Source organism: Chelmon rostratus, chromosome 2 (assembly GCF_017976325.1).
Source record: "Chelmon rostratus isolate fCheRos1 chromosome 2, fCheRos1.pri, whole genome shotgun sequence".
NCBI lineage: Eukaryota > Metazoa > Chordata > Actinopteri > Chaetodontiformes > Chaetodontidae > Chelmon > Chelmon rostratus.
This window is the reverse complement of record NC_055659.1, coordinates 9,118,030-9,139,514: the sequence shown is the minus strand read 5'-3', so window position 1 is coordinate 9,139,514 and position 21,485 is coordinate 9,118,030. Positions and strand designations below refer to the sequence as shown.

Here is a 21,485-nt window from a genome sequence, read left to right as displayed (position 1 = left end):
TCAGCTATAGCTAGCTAATAAAGCTAATGTTAGCTTAATGAGTCGGTTGTAAACACTGTCCTCGACTGACTTTTTAATGTTTTCGGCTCTTAAATGAGAGCCATTTAAAATAGCTATTAAATGTGCATTTGATGGCTCCATGAACGATACTGTGCTGAAACACTGAGCTACACTAAAGCTACACGTCACACTGGAAAATTCAGCATCCTCAACAGTTGCTCAACAGTTCAGCATTCAGCAACAGCTGATCTTGCAAATGATTAGCCTGACTGAGCTCATCAAGCTTCACACTTGATAATAATAACTAGTGTTGGACATATGTATGTGTTAATCTTACTTACTAATGGACAAGCAACCACTATTTACCATTTGCAACCTCTAGCCCAGGCGGCTCGGGCTACGATCTGCTAGCATGCAGTGGAGAAATATTACACACTTGATGTGCTAGTCTGCTGTGGGACTTGGGAACACAGCCTGTTACCTGACAACATTAATGATGTGCTCCTTGGCCTGGAAGTAATAGAAGGTTAGCTTTCTGTAGCTCGTGTGGCTGGTGGCTGGACATGCATTGTATGCTGAAGCAGATAAACACACTGTTTATTCCATTCCTTACATTTTAGCTTGAGCTTGACAAACCAGCCAGGTGTAGTCACGGTCACTAAGCTATGATTGAACAGTCGCCTTTTGCAGAAATGGTCAGTTTGTCATATTTGTTAACCAGTGTTAAAAAAATGATGCATTGGAGTGGGAATGAAAAACTTTTCCCCCCAGCATGTAAACACATGTGCATTGACCTGCGGGCTCCCTGTAACTTAATGATCACAGCTGTTGCTACATGACCACCGCACTCTGTTGGCTTCAGGCCACCAGAGCGATGTCGGCCCAGATGCCATTTTGAACTCGCGCAAGCCACTATTTGTGTGTATTTATAGTAACTTTACAATAGCTATTGTTTTTCACTGCGGAATGAATTCAAACAAGGCTAACCGTGTTTGCCCTGGAGCGGCCCAGTCAATAAAGAGCCAGACACAACAACAAATAAATCAATTAGAGGATGTGAACATTTATTTAATATCACCCAAGCTTCCCCCTCTGCTCTCTCTTTCCTGCTCCTGCTGTAAAATCTTCTCTGTAAACAGTGTGCAAACTGGATTGATTAAACCTTCCTTCCCTGCTGAAACTCATCTGTTGGGCCTATCAGGCCTTTCCTAAATGCATGACCCGATCTGTGTCCCAGAGCTGCGTTTAATCCGGCATCTTACATTAACAAGTGCACACGTGGAGTGGTGCTTCTCCACGGCGGCCTCCACCGGCCGGACGGGCGCTGATGCTGACAGCGTTTCAAGAGTGGTGGTTAGAGGAATTAGTGAGAGTCGTGCAAAGATCCGAGGCGAAGTGGAGTCGATGATTTTTTGTCTAATAGCCCTGCGCTCTGCCTCCCCTCCTCCTCCCTAGACATATGTGCATGGCTCATCCCCGGGGGGGTTGGGGGGGTGGGCGCTGAACGTGGGCAACAGTAAGTGGAAAAGAGTGTTAAGTGTGGTTAAAATGGATAGAGGGGATAGGAAACAGGAAAAGACTGGAAATTGGCTTCGGCAGCATGCACAGTGTTGTTCACAGCGGTGGCGCAGTGTAAGGTAATATTTTAATGAGCGGCGGTTAGTATATCATCAGCGGAGCCCCCACTGAGCCAAAGGTCAAAGGACGGGCGGTGGAAAGAAACGTAGCCTGCGAGCTGTCACTCAGAGCGGCTTTTAATGCTCATAGAGCGCGCTGTTTGACAAAACACTCACACTGTTCCTCAGATGACACGTTTCCATTTCACTAACTCCTTTGTTGGCTCTCTGTTTATATGTTTTCATAAATGTTGCAGCCTGGCTCAGGGGATTGCTGCAGTCATTACTGTATGTCAATGCAGCGTAACGGTTTACAATGCAAGTTAGCATCTCGAATGGTTTAGAAGAAACATATTCTCAGCTCAGCCTTGGTGTTAATGGAACCTACAAGACTCCACACTGTCATAAAAGAATATTTCAGAGGTGTTTGGGGACTGCAAACCAATGTCTGGATTACCTATGCATGCCTGTGATAGTTTAAGAGCATAATTCATGTCAACAGCTCGGGCAGGTTTCTTGAATATTTGTAAGGCTCCTCGACATGCTGCTGATCACAAAGACATATTTTATGAAACAGAACTTCTGGGTCCTGAGAGGGAGAGTACTATACTGTAGGATTCCTAACATTTCTGGGTCAGATAGAATCCATAAATCTTTCTTATTAAAAATGTCATTTCTGCTCCACCTCACCTGATTCCTCATGCAAAAGGGAAAAAAGTAAGAAATAAACAAAAACGAAAAGGAGAAATAAAAGCAAGATTGTCTAGACATATGTTGTGGAGAGACAGATAATTGAGGCTCTCCGTCCTTGATGTGGAGATTAAATTTTCATTTACGGAATAAAGTACAAAGCTGAGGAAAAGCCTTCAAAGAGTCTCAGTGAAAGTGATAACGCAGCACATATCAACATTCACCTGACGTTAGGTAGAATGCCATTAGAATATGTGCTGTGCTTTCGTTTCAGGCCAAACGCAATGAAAGCAGTTTTCAACCTTGAGGCCTTGAGCTCGCCTTGCACGCTGGCAACTGCACCGCCAATTATTTCACCACAATGTCAAGGTTGCATACTTTTCACATTTTGAGCACCCCGGCGCGCTAATGTCTGCCTACGAAGCTACGACATTTGAATAACGCTGTGTTTAATATCTGCCATTTTCATCGCTTTAATGTTTGATATCATAATTTTATGTCTCTGTCTGATTGGCACTTGAGGCATTAAAGTAAATGTCCTTTGTAAAGTGGTGTGAAAGCCTGTCCGAGCTGTAGGATTAGACTGAGACGGTGATAAGTGAGCAGGCAGGAGCTAATTAATTGTTGCTTATGCCTCCGAGTTGCTTATGCCTCCGAATACAGTTTCACATATCAGTAATCCTGTATGACCTCGGCCACTGGAGACCAAGGATTGTTGGCTTAAAGGCAGAAAGCTCACTTATATATAGAATGATGTAATAGATTTCACTTTGTCCATTAACAGATCATTTGACACTGTAATTAAAAACAGCTCGCAGTGATGAATTAATCAATTCCCCTGAGTGGGTTTGTAAGATAAGCTGAGAGCAGTTTCTCTCATGTCGGAGAGCAGGAGGTATGCGCAGTATTTAGATACTTGGGAGCGGAGATTGACAGGGACTGTGATTGGAGTGATGCTGCAGCACAGTGAAAAGGGCGAGGCCAAGATAGAAAGAAAGAAGACGGGAGAAAGAAAGCAGGAAAAACGTGCGACACACATCACGCACGCCACACAGCAGGTTGTTAGGGTTGTATGTTCTTTAAATGCTGCACCCAATTTCACAGATTTTATGAGATTTGTTTGAAATAGGAGTTGCTGCGTGTTATTATAATCACGTATTAACATATTTAATTCGTTTTCAACTACGTGAAGGGTGCAAAATGTGGAAATAAAATAAAATATAAGAAGCAGAATAAATCAAAGTACTGTATCCCTCCATGTCCCACAATGACCCACATAAATGCATGCCTCACACTGGAAATCCTGCACCATATGGATGACCCCGTAGGCTCTTCCCGCTCTCCTGCACCATTGGCGTGATAACCCGCTGTCATGCTCAGGGAGGAAGTCATCATCAGTGAAGGGTGGCAGCCGCAGGTTACCTGTGAAGGAAAGTTTGCTGCTCAGACTCAAACTCAGCACTCACTTTCTGCTGTTCATCTGAAGTTTTGGCAGCTGGTCACCATTGTTGTGATACCTTGACTAATTTTATCAGGTCGGTGTAGCTTTTTGATAACATTTATCATAGAATAAACTATGAATTGACAGCTGATCGGTCTTGTGAAAATGTACACCTCGGAAGAAACATAACATAACACGTTTTTTTTTTTCTCAACTGCAGGAATGATTACGCTTGATGCATCTGCAAAGTGTTTTTCATTGTTTTTTGGTGCAATATATATTTGCAACAACTTAAGCGTGAATGATGTTTTTATGTTTAGGGTAACGCAACTCACACTTTCAGTTAAGTCAGGGAAAGATAATGGACGACGTCCTGACCTCCTGTGACATCACACTTCCTGGACTGGAAAACTGCTGCTAGTGAATGTAATTCAGACTATAATTACATTTAGTTCAAAATGTTTTTGGCAAGGCAAATTATAATTTGCAGGTTGCACATCAGTCAGTTTTAATGGATTATCGACACCTTGATTGACTTATTCCGAGTCCAGAGCTTTGAGTCCACCCACTCGGCCGAGTCGACTGATTCATCTGGCGTCATGACGTGAAACAGGAATTTCTCGTCTGAAAAAGCAGATGATCCAATGAGCTCCACAGCGGACATGCTGTTGTCAAGCGTTGCGCCGGAACCAAGGAGGAGTAATAACGACAATGGCGACAGCAATAGACAAGGTAGACGCTGCTGTCGAGGCTGTTCTTTGCCTGACATTGTAGTGTGTTTCTACTTCGCTCTGCTCTCCGAAACCTGGTAAAACCAGTCTGTTGGCATGGCTACGCATCAGTGTTGACTGGAAATGACATTACATTCATATGTTGGACTGTATTGGTGAGGGGAAAACCAAATCCTCCTTCCTCACTGAGGAGTTAGTGTGGACACAATGTCAAGACAAGACACAACGTTTGATAAAGGATGAGTGTTATTAGCAGCCAGATGCATTGATTTATTTGCTTCATGTGATCTAAAACGGCATTTTTTAATATAAAAAGCACATGATTGCTTCCTGCAAAATAGGGATAACAAATTCCACTTTATATAAGCAAGTTATGGATTTCAGTGAAATCTGTAATTATATGCAGCAGCGCATTCTCAAGAAGTCACAGGAGAGAAGGCGTCCTCACTCAACTGACTATAGGTGAAACAAATAAACAGTAAACTCTATTCCCACTTGCAATTGTCTGTGCACTCACCAAAAATGCGGCCTCATTTATACTTTAAATTAGCTTGCATAAATAGGCTGAAGAGTGCCCGGAAAACACAAACACAAGACTCCCCGCTGGAAAGGCACAAAGGAGCAGCACAGAACAAAATCTTTTGAAGGGACTCTAAAAGGGAATTAAGCAGGCCTGTCAAAAAATTAAACTGGCTCCGGCTTGAAAAGGGATTCTTTTAGCTCCTCTCTTCTGCCTCCCCATTCCTTCTCCCAGAATACATGGGGCCCTGCCAAGACACTGCAGTCCACACTGCAGATCTTTCTCCCATGGAGGAAAACCTCACACAGAGTCTGCTAATACCACTTATTGTCGGGTGAAGAAAACACTTGAGCGATGATTTTTTAAAAATCCAGAATTCTTTATATTTGAGCCTGTGGTGAAACAGTTCACATCTTGTTTGTGTAAATCTTCCTGTTTTGCATGGATGCATGGTTTGTTTTGGTCCGACCAGTTCAACCAGATTTCCTAATTTTCAGCTGAACTGAGTGCATTTGTTTTGGTGATAGAAGTTTACTGCATGTTGAGATGATTCTGTAAACTTCTGTTTCTGACCGTGTCTTCTGTGGCTCTCTGATGTCACAAGGCCAAATCACTTCGATAGTGAAGATTCGAGCCGAGGTGTAGCATCCTCCACCAGTAACAGGAGACCACGTCACTGCACACACGGCAGAGAAGATGGCCATTCATGTCTAAGCATATTATGTTCGTTTTAATAGTCTAGAATATTATCAGAGGGAAGGAGGGAAGCAGCCATGTGCTTGGTTGTTTTCTGATGTTTTGTAACTACTACTGTTTTATTTACCACACTATGTGAGCAAGTAATCCCAATAATGAAGGATGCACTGATAAAATCTGTACATCTCATTGCATGGAACTCATTCATGCTTATTTTTGTGTAATGAAACATGAGGTCAGGGACTGCTATGGAGCTAAAAACTGTGATCTTGCTCCCAATTATCTCCAAATTACCTGTTTTACAAAATCTATCCAGCAGGTGGCGATAAAATCTTCATGAATGATGCGTCAAATGCCAGACAGGAACCAAAAATAAAAGAAACAAAAACACCACACAGTAGCTTGTTATTTATTTATTTGTAGCTATTTAACACCTTTCTGGCACGTGGCCTAGCACTGCTGACCAAACGTGAAGTAACCCTCCGACGGTGCGCAGCCTGCAAACAGAGGCAGAAGAAAGCGACGAAAGCCGGCAGACAAATGGTGCTGCAACCATGTATCTCAAAACATCTAACACATTAAACATGCATCAATGGTAGGCCTTCGACAAATACGGAGCTAAGTCAAAAGCCTTGTATCAAAGTAGAAATGAGTAATTTAACAGCTGCCAACTGTTGTTTACACATTCATGTATATTGTATGTGACGAATTCTAACCACCTCCCCAAACCTGATTCTGCTTCATTGTCTGATGTTATGCAGAGGAGTCGTGGCTGCAGTATGTGGGCACAAAAAATACTTTCACTCCCAGCTAGTGGAAGGTGGATTCAGCGACAAATGTCAGAACTCACCAAACCATCAACAAATTTGATCATATATCAGAAATTATCATGTGTTTGTTTAAAGATTTCTCCTGATCACGTATATGTATGTATGCACATATGTAAAATCAGAGCTAAAATAATAATGATAAACTTGATCTGTATAGCACCTTTCATACAGGAATTGCAACTCAAAGTGCTTCACAAGAAAGAAATCACATGCACCAAGTGAGTGCTTTACATAAAAAAGACAGAATGAACATAAAAACAGATAAAAAATGGATGCAAACCCACTTGATAGTGATAATATGGATGAAAATGAAAATGAAACCAATGCATAAAACTACAGAATAAAATAATAAAATCTAGGTAAAAATAGATAGAATGCATAAAATCAAGTAAAATACCACTTTTTAAAATGTGAATGTGCCAAACGTGCAAAGGAGCACATAGCTAATGTTTATGTGCGACTGTATCAGGAGAACTCTGCGTCCCAGCTTTGTATGCCGTAAAACTGAAGTTCTAAATTGCTCTGAGAATTAGCTTGTCCAAACATGTCAGAGGACTCAGTTAGACATCCAATTACGGCTGCTGCTCTCCCAGGGCTATCGACTGTAACAACTTTTATTAACTACTCTCTTATGAAAAATGAATCCAAGCATTCTGCAAATCCTCGCTAGATTGGCCAGGGGTCGGGGGTTGACGTCTAATCCCATTCGAAAGGTTCGTTCGTTTTTCTGGCACCGGCCGCGACTGTCAGTGTGGAGCTCTCACCAGCGGCTTAGAGGAAGAATTAGATAAGTGGCAGTTGCATGAAAACATGCAACAGACCATGTCTCAGTGTATTTCTGCTTAGCTGTCATGTCAGTGAAAGCCTCTCATTGTACGTTATGGTGCATGAAATATCCATCTCAGCTGGAGCCACCCCTCTTCTTCCTGCCCGGTGCTGATGCGATCACTCCAGCGCCGCGGTGAGGTGCCCAGATGACGCCAGGGATGCTAATTTTGTTGTCTTTTCTGGCCTGCTCGCCCCATCTTGTTTTTTTTTCTCACTGCATTTAATTCTTCATGGGTGACTCACTTGCATGGACAGTGTTTTACCATGCCCAGATTAAGCAGCCTTGTTCTCTTTCATGCTGTGTGACTGGGCTCCTCTTCATGCTCGCTCTTCCCCGTTCCCACGCGTTGTGCTGCACATTTATTATTTATGAATGCATGCAAAGCTACTTCTGCTGAAGCAAATGGAACGGGAACCCTGCCTTGCTCCAGTGTAAATAATGCATTTGGCACGAACTTGCAGTCTTTCAGAGGTATTGGTGGACTTTTAGATGGTGTAGCACAGTGTTGTCTTGGAGCCCCGTGAATTCTGGCACATGTCCCAAAGTGCTGCCCTTTAGACTCTCTGGCACATACTCTGCTGTCCTAAAGGGGGGCTAATGAGGTGCAGTATAGTAGTTCCAACTTTTTTTTTTTTTTGACCCTACACTTATTATGATGCAGAACAGAAAGCCCAGCAGCAGCAGCAGCAGCATGGGGACTCATTATTTAAGTGGTACTATGACTGGTAAGGGTGGCTTGTTTTCCTAGAGAGCTCAGCTGTGCCACAATCTGGCCGTAAACACAGCGATACAAGCGAATCTTGCCTCTGAGAACAGTAAAATAAATGTTCTGCTCCCAAAAGAGAACAATCAGGACTCTTATTGACAACCCAAAACTGACTGAATTGCAACGCATTCAGGAACCATCGCCCCTGGTCTGCATTAATGCAGAGGATGGCCCCACTCCCTTTCACTCCGTCGCTATCCCACTTTATTAGAGTCTTATTTCTTTTTACAGCTCATCTTTCGAGTTGTAATTGGCCTATTTCAGATTCAGTACAGTAAGTGCTGAGGTGCGCCGTGCAGCTCAGTGAATAAAAGGGTGACATCATGAAGCTGTCACTCGTCTGGGAGACACACACCAGTCACTTTAATGTTGCCGCTGAATGTAAGATGGGAAGAGTGTGGTTCCGCGGAGCTGCAGAGGTTTGGTTTCAGTGATGGCAGGGATGCAAGGGGCAGGCTGGATATGCCAAGGTGGCAGGTAAATGAGGGGCTTGGGTGTATTTAATTTTGTCATCTTCTTGCTGTACACTGCCATCAAGGGCAAATAACACATCCTTATGTTTAAAATAAAGGAACAGTCCTTACTATGACACCTGAATTTGACAAAAAATATAGGACTATATTTATGATTTCCAGTTTGATTCTAACCCCTCTAATGGATGAGACTATGTAATGTTTTGACGTTTTTTCGAATTTGTGGTCATTGAGTCTTGAATTGTTGCAGTGACTTGGTGGAGAGACATTTCAGACTACATGTTGGACCTTGCTTGCTGTCTTCCACTCAACATGCGTGACGCAGGCTACATAAGTGATCGTTAAGGTGCCTTCAGTGATTAAGCAGACAGCCCCCACAGCTAATGTTAATGCATGTAATCACGGTTTTATGAATCTAACATTCAAGCTGTCGCAGGTGCACTCAAGCAGAGTAAAATGATCCTCTTTGACTGCCCATGAGTGCTCTGTGCGTCATGGATGTTGAAGTTGTCATACTTTATTTGTATCTGGACATTGTGAGGTTTCCCACATGATATGCGGGATAAAGTGAGCAGCTGTCACACCCAGTGCTTGATTTAGAAGTCCTAACGCTCCATGTCAGAGGGGCCGAGACACTATTAGGCTGATATATAACAATAACCAAATTACTTACTCTCAATGCATCATCATCATTTTTTTCTGCATGATCAGAAAAAGCAAAAGCTCCGTAGAATAGAAAATGACTTTAAAAGGGGGCCCTGAAAGGCAGATGGTTGGGGCACATTCAGTCCTCTCTTTGATTCCATCGGCAGGCCTTTGTGCATGTCATGCCCCTCTGTCTCTCCTGCCCTCATTTCCTGTCTCCCTTTGTCGGCTGGCCAGTAAAGGAGTGATGCTAAGAGAAGAATGAATGGCAAGGTGATTGGAAATGATGCTGTGCTTGTCCATGGACACGGTCTTGTAATTATGAGCCGAAATGTTGATGGGGGGGGATTTTAGCTTTCCTGAAAGCTGGTTTATCCATAAAATACAGAAAACTTCTGTGCGTTGGCTACACATATTAAAAGCATGTTTGCTGAAAATTACATGATTACGTTCAGCATAGTCAGTTATCATCTATTCAACTAACATGACGCCTTTATGTATTGTAGACACAGTGTTTTCATGTTCAATCAACCTTATCTGCTCGAGTAGGCCTCGTGTTCTCTTCGGTCATAAAGCTCTGACTTATATTGTCATATCAGATAGATCTGATTTCTTACCAAAGTATGCTGTACATCACTGTACCTGCTCTTAGTACAACATTTTACTGCTTGAAAGCAAATGAATCTATACCTACAGCGTGTGCAGCCGTTTCCTCAGTGAATGTTTCCAAAATTCTCACCAGTAAACCAGTTTAGGCCGCTATGTTGAATAAAACTGGCGCCGGCTTGCATTGGCCAGCAATCGCAGAAATTGTACAGTAACCATAAATAATGTCCTGTTGCGTTGGGGGTTATACAGGCACAGGCTGCAGGGTGCAATCAGGACTGCACTGTGTTGCATTTGTATTTGTGTGTAAAATTCAGCTTTATGCTGAAGGAGGAAACGATTGGACAGTGTTAGAATTGTCTCCGGCTCGCTCCTGAAAATGGAGGCGCAGCGGTGACGGCGCACACAGAGATTGTTGGTCTGCTGGTTTATTGCCGCCGTTAGTCATTTTACTAGGGCTTCATTTCTTGATAGTTCTTATCTGCTCAGTCAGTCGTTAGAGCTTAATTGTATGAGAACGAGGACCCGAGTGAACACTGTTTATTCTAGAGTGACTTATATTGCTTTAAAGCAGCAGAATAATTTTCTGCTTCAGCAGACACATTGTTGGATGAAATGTGGAAATAAAGCTTGAAGATCCACTTAGCATTACTTTGATCTTATTACAGCTTATGCCTGGCTCACGCATTCAGTTTATGTCAAAATACTTTTCACGGTTTTGAATATTCATTTAAGTCGGTAGTACACGCAGTCCAGAACAGCGTTTTGTGACTGAATCAATATCAGACGTGACTGCTGAGGGGAAAATAATTTAGAAAAATAACCCAGAAAATTCAACAAACCTGTCTCTGTGTTTAAAATGCAAATGAATCAGAAGTATCCACAAGATCATAAATTGTGGCTGTGAAATGTTAATGCAACCAAGACGGCATTTATCACAATAATTTGGTTTCTGGATTCTGACTCGGCTTTAGGTTTTGCTTGTTAGTATTCTTTGGCAGCTGTGTCAGTATTTGTGAAAAGGACCCTCACTCATACAAAGCTTCAAATTAGAGACTCAAACTTCCAGAAATAAAAAGCTGTAGCCTGATATACGCAATAGCTGGAGCCGTTCTGCTGGTCTCACACAGCTAACTTATTTTTTGTTCATTTTTGTGCCTTTCTTGGAGAGCGGTAGAAGCAGACAGGAAACAGGAGACAGAGAGGTATCACATGCTACAAAGGTCGGTGGCTGGAATCGAGCCGGCGGCAGCTGCAACCGTGTGGCCGTGCAGCATCTTTATGTGATCGACAAACTATTTGTTTATAACCAGAAAGTGTGTGGGCAACACTTTACTTTAATCCCATTATAAGAAGCATATAAATAGCTAAGAAATGTTTGATTCAAGGCCAAATGATAGAGAGAATATTAACACGGTTGTAATCATATGTAATGATGTGTAATCACACATATCAGTGAGCTATGAAACCTTTATTCACTGTTTGAGTCCATGTTCACAGGTAGGTTTAAAACTTTAGGTACATGTGCTCATGCAGGAATGTTGAGCTGGAAGAGTCATTCTTGACCTTGGAGAAAAAATCCTTTATTCAAGGTCCACTGACAAGATTGTTTCTGGAGCTTTCAGCTGCATCTTGTGGCCTTCGTTTTGAGTTTGCTCAAGAGTTTTGCTCTTGATTTCCCTCCGTCGCTTTTCCATCTGCATTCTTCAATGTTTAAAGAGGAAACATTCATTTATCTGTAGCGTATTAAAACATACTGACTTAGAAATATGAATGTAAGGAGACAGTATGTCAAGAATTCGTTTTTCCCTTTTGGATTTTCATCCTGCCTTCGCTGTGATGCTCGGATGGAGCTGTACAGTGTGCCGAATGCAGTTTAGCGTTTCATTTGCATAAAATGTGAGTGACTGGAAAAACAAAGTGTGCTCTCGAGCTAGCAGCAAAGCTGCAGTGGCCGACTCTTCCTCCGCCCCCCACCCCCCCACGCCTGTGCCCTGTGCTGATGCAGTAGGACAGCTATCTGATCCCTGCTGCGGCGTACCGTGTGTCCGGTGGCACAGAACATGCTGTGAGGACACAGGATGAGTCAGAAGCAAGCAAACCTCGCTGAACCACAATAGCGTAGGAGATAGAGAGATAGAGAGGAACACAACGAGATCGAGGGACTAGCCAAGTGTGTCAGAGGACTCAGCTACACTGAGATGACCTCTGCCTCTGCACCCAGGGGATGTTTTCCAACAGGTCTGAGCCTAATGTTGGCTTCTGGAACTAAGTGCTCCACCTCCTCTGGTCTGTCGCTTCCAAAATAACACCACACCAAGCCCGGTGGGGAGTAAACGCTGGAACAAGGCCACAGTCCTCCACCGCTGCCCACTAAATTTACTGCTGTTTTTCATAACTCCAATTTTCTCTGTCAGCGTTAGACACATTGGGAGTCTGCGAGTCACATAGAGTTTGATTGTGGCAAATTACTGGAGCAGAAATAACTACGAAACTCAAGTTTTTACTCAGCAGAACTGAAAATGTTCCCCCTGTCTGGCTCACTATCTTCATAACACACTCATAAATTCCTGGTTAGAAAAATAGTGTGAACGGAAGACACTTTGTTCTGCAGATATCTCGGAGCCATGTTAAATAGTGCAGACTAATAGGTCTTCCGACGCTGTTGCTGTTGTCCTTGTTAGCACAGTGGGGCGAGCTTTAATTGATTGGCTGAAAAACACAAGTGAGGGAGGACGCCACACTAATTTTGCCACATAATGTTGACTGAATGGATGCACTTTGGATTCACCATGTTCCGAAGTGCTGTGCTTACTTCTCCTTCATTTGTATGTATGCTGTCAAGGGTGTAGGTCTGGTTTTGGAGGTGTTTCCTCTGTTTAAGCATGTGTAAGTTGACAACAAGTGATATATAGCATGTACAAATTATAAACCAATAATATAAATGCAAAATTGATGCATTATTGATGCCCTAACCCATAAAATCACTTTTAGTTTTCCCAATAAAGACCTGATACTTAATGAGAAATGATGCTTTCATCTTTACTACGAAGAGCTACTAAACTTAATTTTAAGAGAATATTAACCCTCCATAACTACAATAAATGCATTGATTTATTTTTTTTTATTTGTGGTTAATCAGTGGTTAATATTTTAAGAAAATAAGAAAGTATATCTTGCCTGTACTTTTCTTCTCAGGCTGCCTACAGCCCCAACATCCTCCATCAAGATAGCGTATATGTTGCCTGTGAGGCGAAATCTAGGGCAGAAAAGTGCACCAAGCACTTGCAACTGCTAGTAAAGCTTCTCTGAGTGCACTCTGATAATTTAAGGCACGCCGCTCAATCAGCCCCGAATGTCTCTCTGGATTTTTGCAGCTGGACAATAAGAGCAATCTATTCAGGGAGTTTTTAGGCTGTGAGTCAAACTTAAAACTGGAAAAATGGGACAAGAGTAGGATTTAGGGGTCTGAAAACACATGGTACGATTTGGGATAATGGTTGGAGCTAATGTGAATTTGATTTGTAGTTAAATGGGCTGAAGCATAGAAAACTGATCATGTGCTCCTTCAACTTCATGACAGTTGATAATTAGATTGGGATGAATACAGAACATCTCTCTCTCACCTTCCTCCACCTAGTAAACTTGAACCAACAACGCAACTGAGAGTAATCCTTGGTTTTATATTAGCTATTTTTTCTCCCTTCCTTGTATGATGCTGTCGTATTTACATGCTCACAACATCTCGTGCTTGACTGCCAACTGAGCCATATGCTGCAGTGTTAATTGTGCACTTGATTACATGCCACGCACTATTCCCGAAGAAGTTATAATTTTGTCAGGTAATCAGTCCTGCTGAGTTAAAGCTGTCGCTGACAGGCTGTCTGATGCTCATCTGTCACTTGTTGTGCGAGTTTCTCTTGGCAGTCGGTTGTGTAGTGTGCAGATCTTTTTCTTCTTTCAAGTTATCTGTAGGATTGCAAGGGATTTGTGGGTACAAAAACAAGCTTGGGGCAAATGCTATCACTTTATGGAAATGGCCATTCCCTCAATCCATTCATCTGGGGATTTAAGTAGCACGCTTTCCCGCTCATCCTGTCATTACAATCCTTTTGTAAAACAGTCGTTCCAACAGCGTTTTTGGATCGGCAACGCCTCAGCTTCCAAGACATGTCTGCGTTTCACCTCGTCGTTATTATCAGGAAAAGTGCTTAAAACAAGGAACAGAGATGCACGTCAGACATCTTCCCACATGCAAGAGGGGATGGCAGAGGAGCTAGTTATTCTCACTGGAAGCATTCATTTTAAAGGAGGCATCAAGTCCAGTAGCCAGAGAACAGCAGTTCATCACAGATTTAAATGACTGTGGGGGGGTTTGATGTATATTTTGGATATAACTCACCTCACACTGAACTGACAGAGTATGTTTGCCATGTTATGTTCATCCCTCCGGCTAGTTTTTTTTTCTTTTTTATTTCTGGCGCATCTCCTGATGTTAAGTGCCTTTCTTTGACTCCGACATGGGATTGGTTGTTTAATTGGTGAGTTTACTACGAGGTCAATGAAAACTTGACCTCTAGACTATCACTGATATGTCTTCATTACATTTAACTGCACGTAAATAGAATTGCCTGCAACAACACTATTTCTTGCAATATAGTGTAACTATACTAAAAAACAGTCTGCAATCAGTGTCCGTCATCCAAAAAATATTTCATACATTGATTTCACTGTTTGGGCTTTAAAGGAAAACTGAGTTTTGTGGTGTTCATTGTGAAGCTTTCATTCATTCAGATACATTTCATTCTTACATCAAACCATATCTATAACTGCTGAATCTGCAAAGATTCTAATAATGTCCATCGTTAAAGCCTCTCAGTTTCAAATATTTGCTGCTTTTCTCTGTTTATTGTCAATTAAACATATTTTGGACTGTTAAAAAAAAAACATTTTAAGTCATCACTATTTTCACTATTTCCTGATTTCTTATGGACTAAACCATGAACCATGAAGTAGTTGCAGCCCCACCTACTGTATGACCTCTTATAATCTGTTACCTGTATTATTCCTGTGATGATACATGAATCATCAGAGGAATAATATTGTTTCAGATCTGTAGCCAGCCTCACTAAATTCTTAACAAGTGGTAGCTTTGTCAGGCTGGATTTTAGGGAAATGTGATGCAAGTTTCCATTTGATGGAAGGAAGTCATTCAAAACATGCAGCCTTAGAATTGAGTGAGAGGATTTTAACAACTATCAAGCTAGTTGTGGGTAATGAAAAGGGGGAAAATGTGTGTTCAGGATTTCAGTCAGTGTCATATATGTAAAGAAATAAGAAGTCTGAGCATTTAACTTCACTGTACTGATGCATTTCAGCAGACTCCATGTTTCCTCTGTCAGAGTAATAACTGTTTATGTAACTGAGGGAAGGCTTGGCCCGGGGCACGACTGCTGGTACACAACCAACCGTGTGTCATATTTAGAGAAGAGGTAAACAAAAACGCCTAGCATAAACAGCAACCTCGGATTTGTTTGGCCCTGCAACCACGGCAGCCACCTCGAGCCCGTCCACTCTGTGTCACGTATCAGCTGTAAACACTCTCCTCTGTCTTAGTAGTCCATTTACTCACTGCTGCTACAAGGCAGTAGGTGCTCAGGGGGAAGTCTGTTGTGTGCAAGATTGTGTGTGTGTGTGCGTGTGTGTTTGTGTGTGTGTGTGTGTGTGTGTGTGCACATTTACGCGTCGATTATGTCTATCCGTTAGGCCATAATCAGAGAGGAGGCTTTTTCCACAATGAGAAGCTGTGAGCCTCACGAATAACAGAAAGAGCAGGAGATCAAAGGGTGCAGGGAGTGTTATGTTGCTGTGCTTCCAATGCAACTCAAAGTTTGCCCAAAGCATGCAAGATGTAGTATCTGTTTAGTATGAGCTGATTTACCTGAAGTAACAAAGTGGATAAAGTTAAACAAGACTAGGAGTCTGCAGACATGCTAGAGGCTCTGTGAGGCTGCACTTTGGGTTAATTGTTAACACCGGCATGCTAACAGGTTCACAATGACAATGCTGAGAGGCAGATATTAAGCAAGTATGCTGTTTAATATACTGCTTTGGAGGGAGGTAGAGCATGTTGTGCACCAATCAGAAGGTCAGCAGTTCCATCCCTGGCTCCACCAGTCTGGTGGAATGGTCCTTGGGCAAGATGCTCAACCCCAAATTGGGTGAATGTGGCATGTGTTGTAAAGTGCTTTGAGTGGCTGTATAGCACTATATAAATGCTTTTCATGCATTTCCATGTTAATCATCTTATGTAAGCATGTTAGCTAAAGCACAACAGACTAAAATTCTGACCTGATGATGGCGCTAAAAGTTAAGGATCACCAAAATGATTACAATTCATCCTGAGGTGGACATGACTGTGTTTAGCTTATGTCACTGCAATCCATCCAATAGCTGTTGCAGGAAAAATATGCTGACGCTGGATGAAATCAGTCAGATTTATCCTCAGAGTACCATGAATGTCTGTACAGAATCAGTAGATGTTGAGCTATATGAGTCTGAATCGAAGTGGCGCCCACTGATCTTGCCTTCCTTATGGAGCCACAGTGCCAGCATGACTCAGAATGCACATGAGAAAGTTAGTGGTTTCTTGACTTGCTCACGAAAACAAGATGAGTCACTAATTCTGTGTGGTTAGATGATGCCTCCTTGTGTAAAAGCCAGTCATTGAATATACTCCCAGACCTTACACAGGCTGTAATTGCATCATAAAATAACTACAAAGTTAATTAATGAGAGGATACAAAATGTGCACAGGTTGGAAATGATGTGTGGGCCTGCTGTGGACGGACCAATAAAAAAAGCATCATACCCAAACGGCATCCAAACCGAACGTGTGCCTGCAGCATGTAAAAATCAGCCTTAACCTATCACGGAATAGGTTTACCCTGATCAGGCCATTTTATGATGAGCCACCTGGTCTCAGTGCCACATCCATCAGGTGGAATAATTTCCCTGTTAACCAGCTCCAACAGGCCACCTGAACACTGCCAGACACAAGCTGGAAATTGTAATATTAGACGCTAGAGTAGATTTAAATCTTGTTTGGAATAAAACCTGGCATTCTGCTGCCCAACCACCAAATCTACACACAGTCACAGACTAACCGCTAGACATTTCATTTTCAACAAGCATGGCAGCATGCACTCAAATTCCAATTATTCCTGGAGTTCAGCTGTCAGAGCAGATTTATTAGTTTTCTCCCTTTCTTGTTATCGATAACTGCAAATAAGTAAAAATAAGATTGTGAACAGAAGCTGAAATATTGAATGTGGATCTAATTTTTTTAAGATAAACAGAAGGGGGGGGGGGGTTGAAGGTAATAAACTGAGCGTGAGGTGCAACAGTCAAGCTCATTACAAGCACTGTAATTGTGTATTTGAAACATCTGGTCATCATCTGGTCTGCTGGTGGAGGCGGCATGTGCTGGTGTTGTATGAAACTACTGGGAGTGCAGGTGAAAATTAGTTTTCTAACTCTGCGGGAGTGAATTTCACTGCGTTAGTCCCCCAGTGATGAGACAAAAAGATGGAGTGAACCACCCCAGTCACCCTGGATGCTGCAGCGTGTATTCAAATACGCGCCATAGGAATTCACTCAGAGCCTGCAGGCAACCGTAAAGGGCTGAAGGTAATGTGAAGCTGCTCCAGATGAAGTTCATCAAATGGCCCATAGAAGCTAAAGTTCCTTGTGGTGGGTTTGTTTTTTGACAACATACAGTCATGTTACATTCTTACCAAAATGCATATTTATCCTTAAAGGATAACTTTTGTTTTTTTACAACCTGGACCTTATTTGTAGCATTAAATATGCCCATTTACTCACCCAGACAACTTTGGTGGCATTTGGAGTCGTTTTGAAGAAATTAGCCCCAGAGGAGCGGCGCGTATATCCGTATAATGCGAGTACTCGGGGCATCCATACGCAGCCTCTATAAACGCCTAATCTGCAGCGAAACTCGTTCATATTCCAATATTTTGTTGTGATATGCTGGTGCTATTCCCCTCTGAGCCCTTGGTGGCATGTTATCAACATTTCACTGCTTTAGTCCGGTCGGCTAGGAATACGCAATAATGAACCATAGCTGTGCCAAACTACAGCTAAACTAGCCGACCGCCGGCTCAGAGGGGAATAGCACCAGCATATCAAACAAAACGACTCCAAAGTTGTCTGGGTGAGTAAATGGTTGTATTTAATGCTAGAAATATGGTCCAGGTTGTAAAAAACGAAAGTTATCCTTTACGGCTTAATATTTGTTGCATTTCCTCACTGATAAAACATTTCCAGAGCCGATTCTTGGAAGACTGTGAAAGCTGTTTGGATGTTTGCCATGTTTGCCAGCAAGCACGTCATCTTTCCTTGCATTTGTTGACACATTGCGACATTTCTTGGAAAGAATCAGTCAACAATCTGAAGGTTTTTGTGTATTGATTCAATGGGAAATCCCCATCCTCTTTCAAGAAGTACAACATCAACACATCTGACGTTATGTTTGCATAATGTGCATGTGCTGTTGACTTGAAACTTGATTTTTCAAAGGATATTGAGGCTTGGATGTAAGCATATTTGACGGCTGAGCTGGTCTTGATTGACAGGCGTCTCAGCCTATCACAGCCCACTCTCATGGTTGCCACTTGTTTGCCTCACCTCAGGCACATGCAGGCTCCAACCCTTTAGCTCAGCGCTGGATCGTTTGGTTCCAGCACCTGCCCAGATGGAAACGAATGTAAACCCAAACCCCCAGGCTTTAAACAGTCCCCTTTGAAGTCTATTGGTGATGCCACAGACACTGTGTCTATGTTTGTCTACAGTCTGTGTGCGTAACATCCTGATTGCATCAGCTGTCTGATACTGTACAGAATTAGAACCCCCCATTTAAGATCTCACCCAGCTCTGGCTGCCAGTACAAAGGCAGTCACAGCGAAAACATCTCCCTCATACGCGAGCCTCTGCCAGATAAGCAAGAGTTGATCTCATTGCATGAAACCAAGCATTTTACTAATTTGAGTGGCTGCACTGGAACAGAGTTCAAAGCAGAGCTGTGATTTGCAACTGCTTCCTCGCAGGAGAGGAGGCCAGTGCTGTTGGCAGTAAGATGAGCCGCTGATTGCATTGTTTGTTCCGCTCTCTGCAGGCCTCTCGGATGGAGATGGAGAGTATTGCTGGACAACAGCCCTCCGAAAGTACATGAAGATTACTGAGCTGAGCACATTAAGACAGGCCGCACAAACAGCATTACTCACCTCCCAGGTAGCAGGATGACAGCATGCGGGAGGCAGGGAGACTGAGAGCGTAAACAGACTTCATTTGTTCTCGCTGTCTCCAGATCTAAATTGGTATTATAAATTGCAGTGGGTTTATACAGCGTTGCCAACTCTCACACTTTTGGCGTGAGATGCCCGCTTTTAAGCTCCGTCTCACACTGCTCAAATAAATCTCTTGCGAGGAAGCCACAAAGCCGCTCCCTCGTGAAAAAATATATAGATTAAACAGGCTTTTCCCTGCACAGGAGATAAAGTCTGAAAATCAGGCTTTTATCCAGGCTACCATGGTGGTACTGGATCGTGGCGTAACTGTGGAACTGTGCCGTCATGGTCATGACCAAATTGCCATACCATTTCTTATGTAGTGTTACTGTGGTACTGAGGTATGTTTTTTTGCTTATGGCTGTTTGTAGGACTCAGACATGTTTAGCTGTCACCCAGCAGCAGGACCTCAGGGGTAGCTTCAATATTTCTTCATAACTATTAATTATCCCTGCACACAGTGGCAGGATCTAATGGATCTAACTGACCTCTGGTACTTTTCTACACTTCAGACAGGTAAGCTGCCACACACAGGTTCCCACTTTACAGGCTGCAGTCAAACATTCATAACACAGCATGCCGGCTGTCCTAACTTGAGCTGTCTTGAGCGCCATCTGACAGAAGCGGGGAGATTTTTATTTTACTATAAATAAACTCTGGAGTGTCACAAATATTTTGCCTCTCCTGGCAGGTTTACTGTTAAGGGATTTTTTTTAAAGGTTTTGCTGCTTAAATTCAGTAGTAGCGGCATTTTTGTGTGCATGAATGCATTCCCATATACAGGATGTGACCTCTCCAGTCATTTGAAGAAAGCATTTAAAATTCACCTTATCTTTCCAGAATTAGTGGCCGATAAAATGGGAGTGAATAGGTAATCCACAGAATGAACTGCAATATGATCTACTGAAGAAGTAGCCCCGATTAAAGCTGTCCATAGTGAGCTGTGTGCTGGATTTTCACCTCCATTTGATTGCAATGAAGGCAGCTAATAAGCTACAATAGCTTCTTCCAGTTTGGACTCTGGTCTCTGGTCCCAAAGGTCAGCACCTGCTCTTCATCAACAGTGTAAATTTGCACGTCCAAGTTCACCAAATTTGAACTTGATGCAAAATGATTAGCGCAGATTTACTTTGGCAAGGCTGCGGGCGAATCCACTGATCGCTGCTTTTGCGTGTGTGCGTGTCGCTGATGTGTGTTGGTATTTACGCAGATTTGCTGGCAGCGTGTAGCCACATTGCAGAACCTTGGTGTGTGTGTGGCCCTCAGCAGGCTTTTCCTTACCACAGCAGAGGCGTCCAGTTAAAGCTCTGTAGATCCCGGCTTTGTGATTTCAGGAGTTACTCTAATTGACCACCTTTGGCTGCCAAGCCAAAGCTTTGGGAGCTCGTTGGCGTGAGCCCAAATGAGCCAGCCTGCACATCTGAGTGTTCATGTGATGTAAATATGGCTGACCGCTGGCAATGTTTTGTCTTATTTTTTCCAGAATGCGGGAGAGGGACCTACAGAGCATGTGCAGAAGGGCGCTGCTGCTGACCGTCTGTATGGTGTCTCTCTGGGGACAACTGACCAGCGCATCGTCACACAGAAGCCACATAGGTACAGCACAGCATGTGGTCCTCATTGTCTTTTTTCCAGGGCATCTTGCCCAGAACAAGCCAAGTCTGCTGCTACTGGCTGATCAGCACTCCACTGGAGAAGCCAAGGATTTATACACTTGTGTCATGTGTTATTCATTCATATTTTTCCTATTACAGTCATTGCCCTCAAAAAGTCCTGAAAAGACTTTTAGAGAAAATTGTTTTTGATGCATTTTGGAAAATAATGTGAGATTTTCACTACTAGGAGAACAGACAGCAGTAGCATCAGACTGGAAAAGACAGCTATTACAGATATAATATACAGCAATATAGATATTTAATGGGTATTTATGATGACATTTGGAAGAAAAAAGAAATGTATTTAGAATTATACATGCAGCATGCTACTGTTATACTTTAAGTGTTTTTACAGCCGTTTTTTATCCTCGTTATAACCTACTGATACAATTTCTCCTGCATCAGTAGGTTATAACACGTCACGTGTGGGTTGAGTCAGGTGGATTACAGCTGACTTCTCTCACTGATTGCATTCTGAATAAATTGGCACAGCAGTCTCAGCGTGTCACAACCGGCTCTTCAGTCGCGTGTGCTGACCGCAGTTCACCTCACTGACTTTTTAAACAGAAACTGATATAATTAGACGAGCTCTCCTGGTCTCTCTGCTCACCAGCAAGGAAAA

At 42.7% G+C, this 21,485-nt stretch overlaps 1 protein-coding gene across 1 annotated transcript in view; it reads left to right on the top strand.

Moving 5' to 3' along the window:
* Nucleotides 1-21,485, top strand: part of tafa3a (TAFA chemokine like family member 3a) — a 91,528-nt gene that overhangs the window by 31,897 nt on the left and 38,146 nt on the right. The window contains exon 2 of the mRNA XM_041957870.1: nt 20,692-20,804. Within this exon, the coding sequence (XP_041813804.1) occupies nt 20,693-20,804 (112 nt within the window). The 5' untranslated portion in view covers nt 20,692. The remainder of the gene's footprint in view (nt 1-20,691; nt 20,805-21,485) is intronic.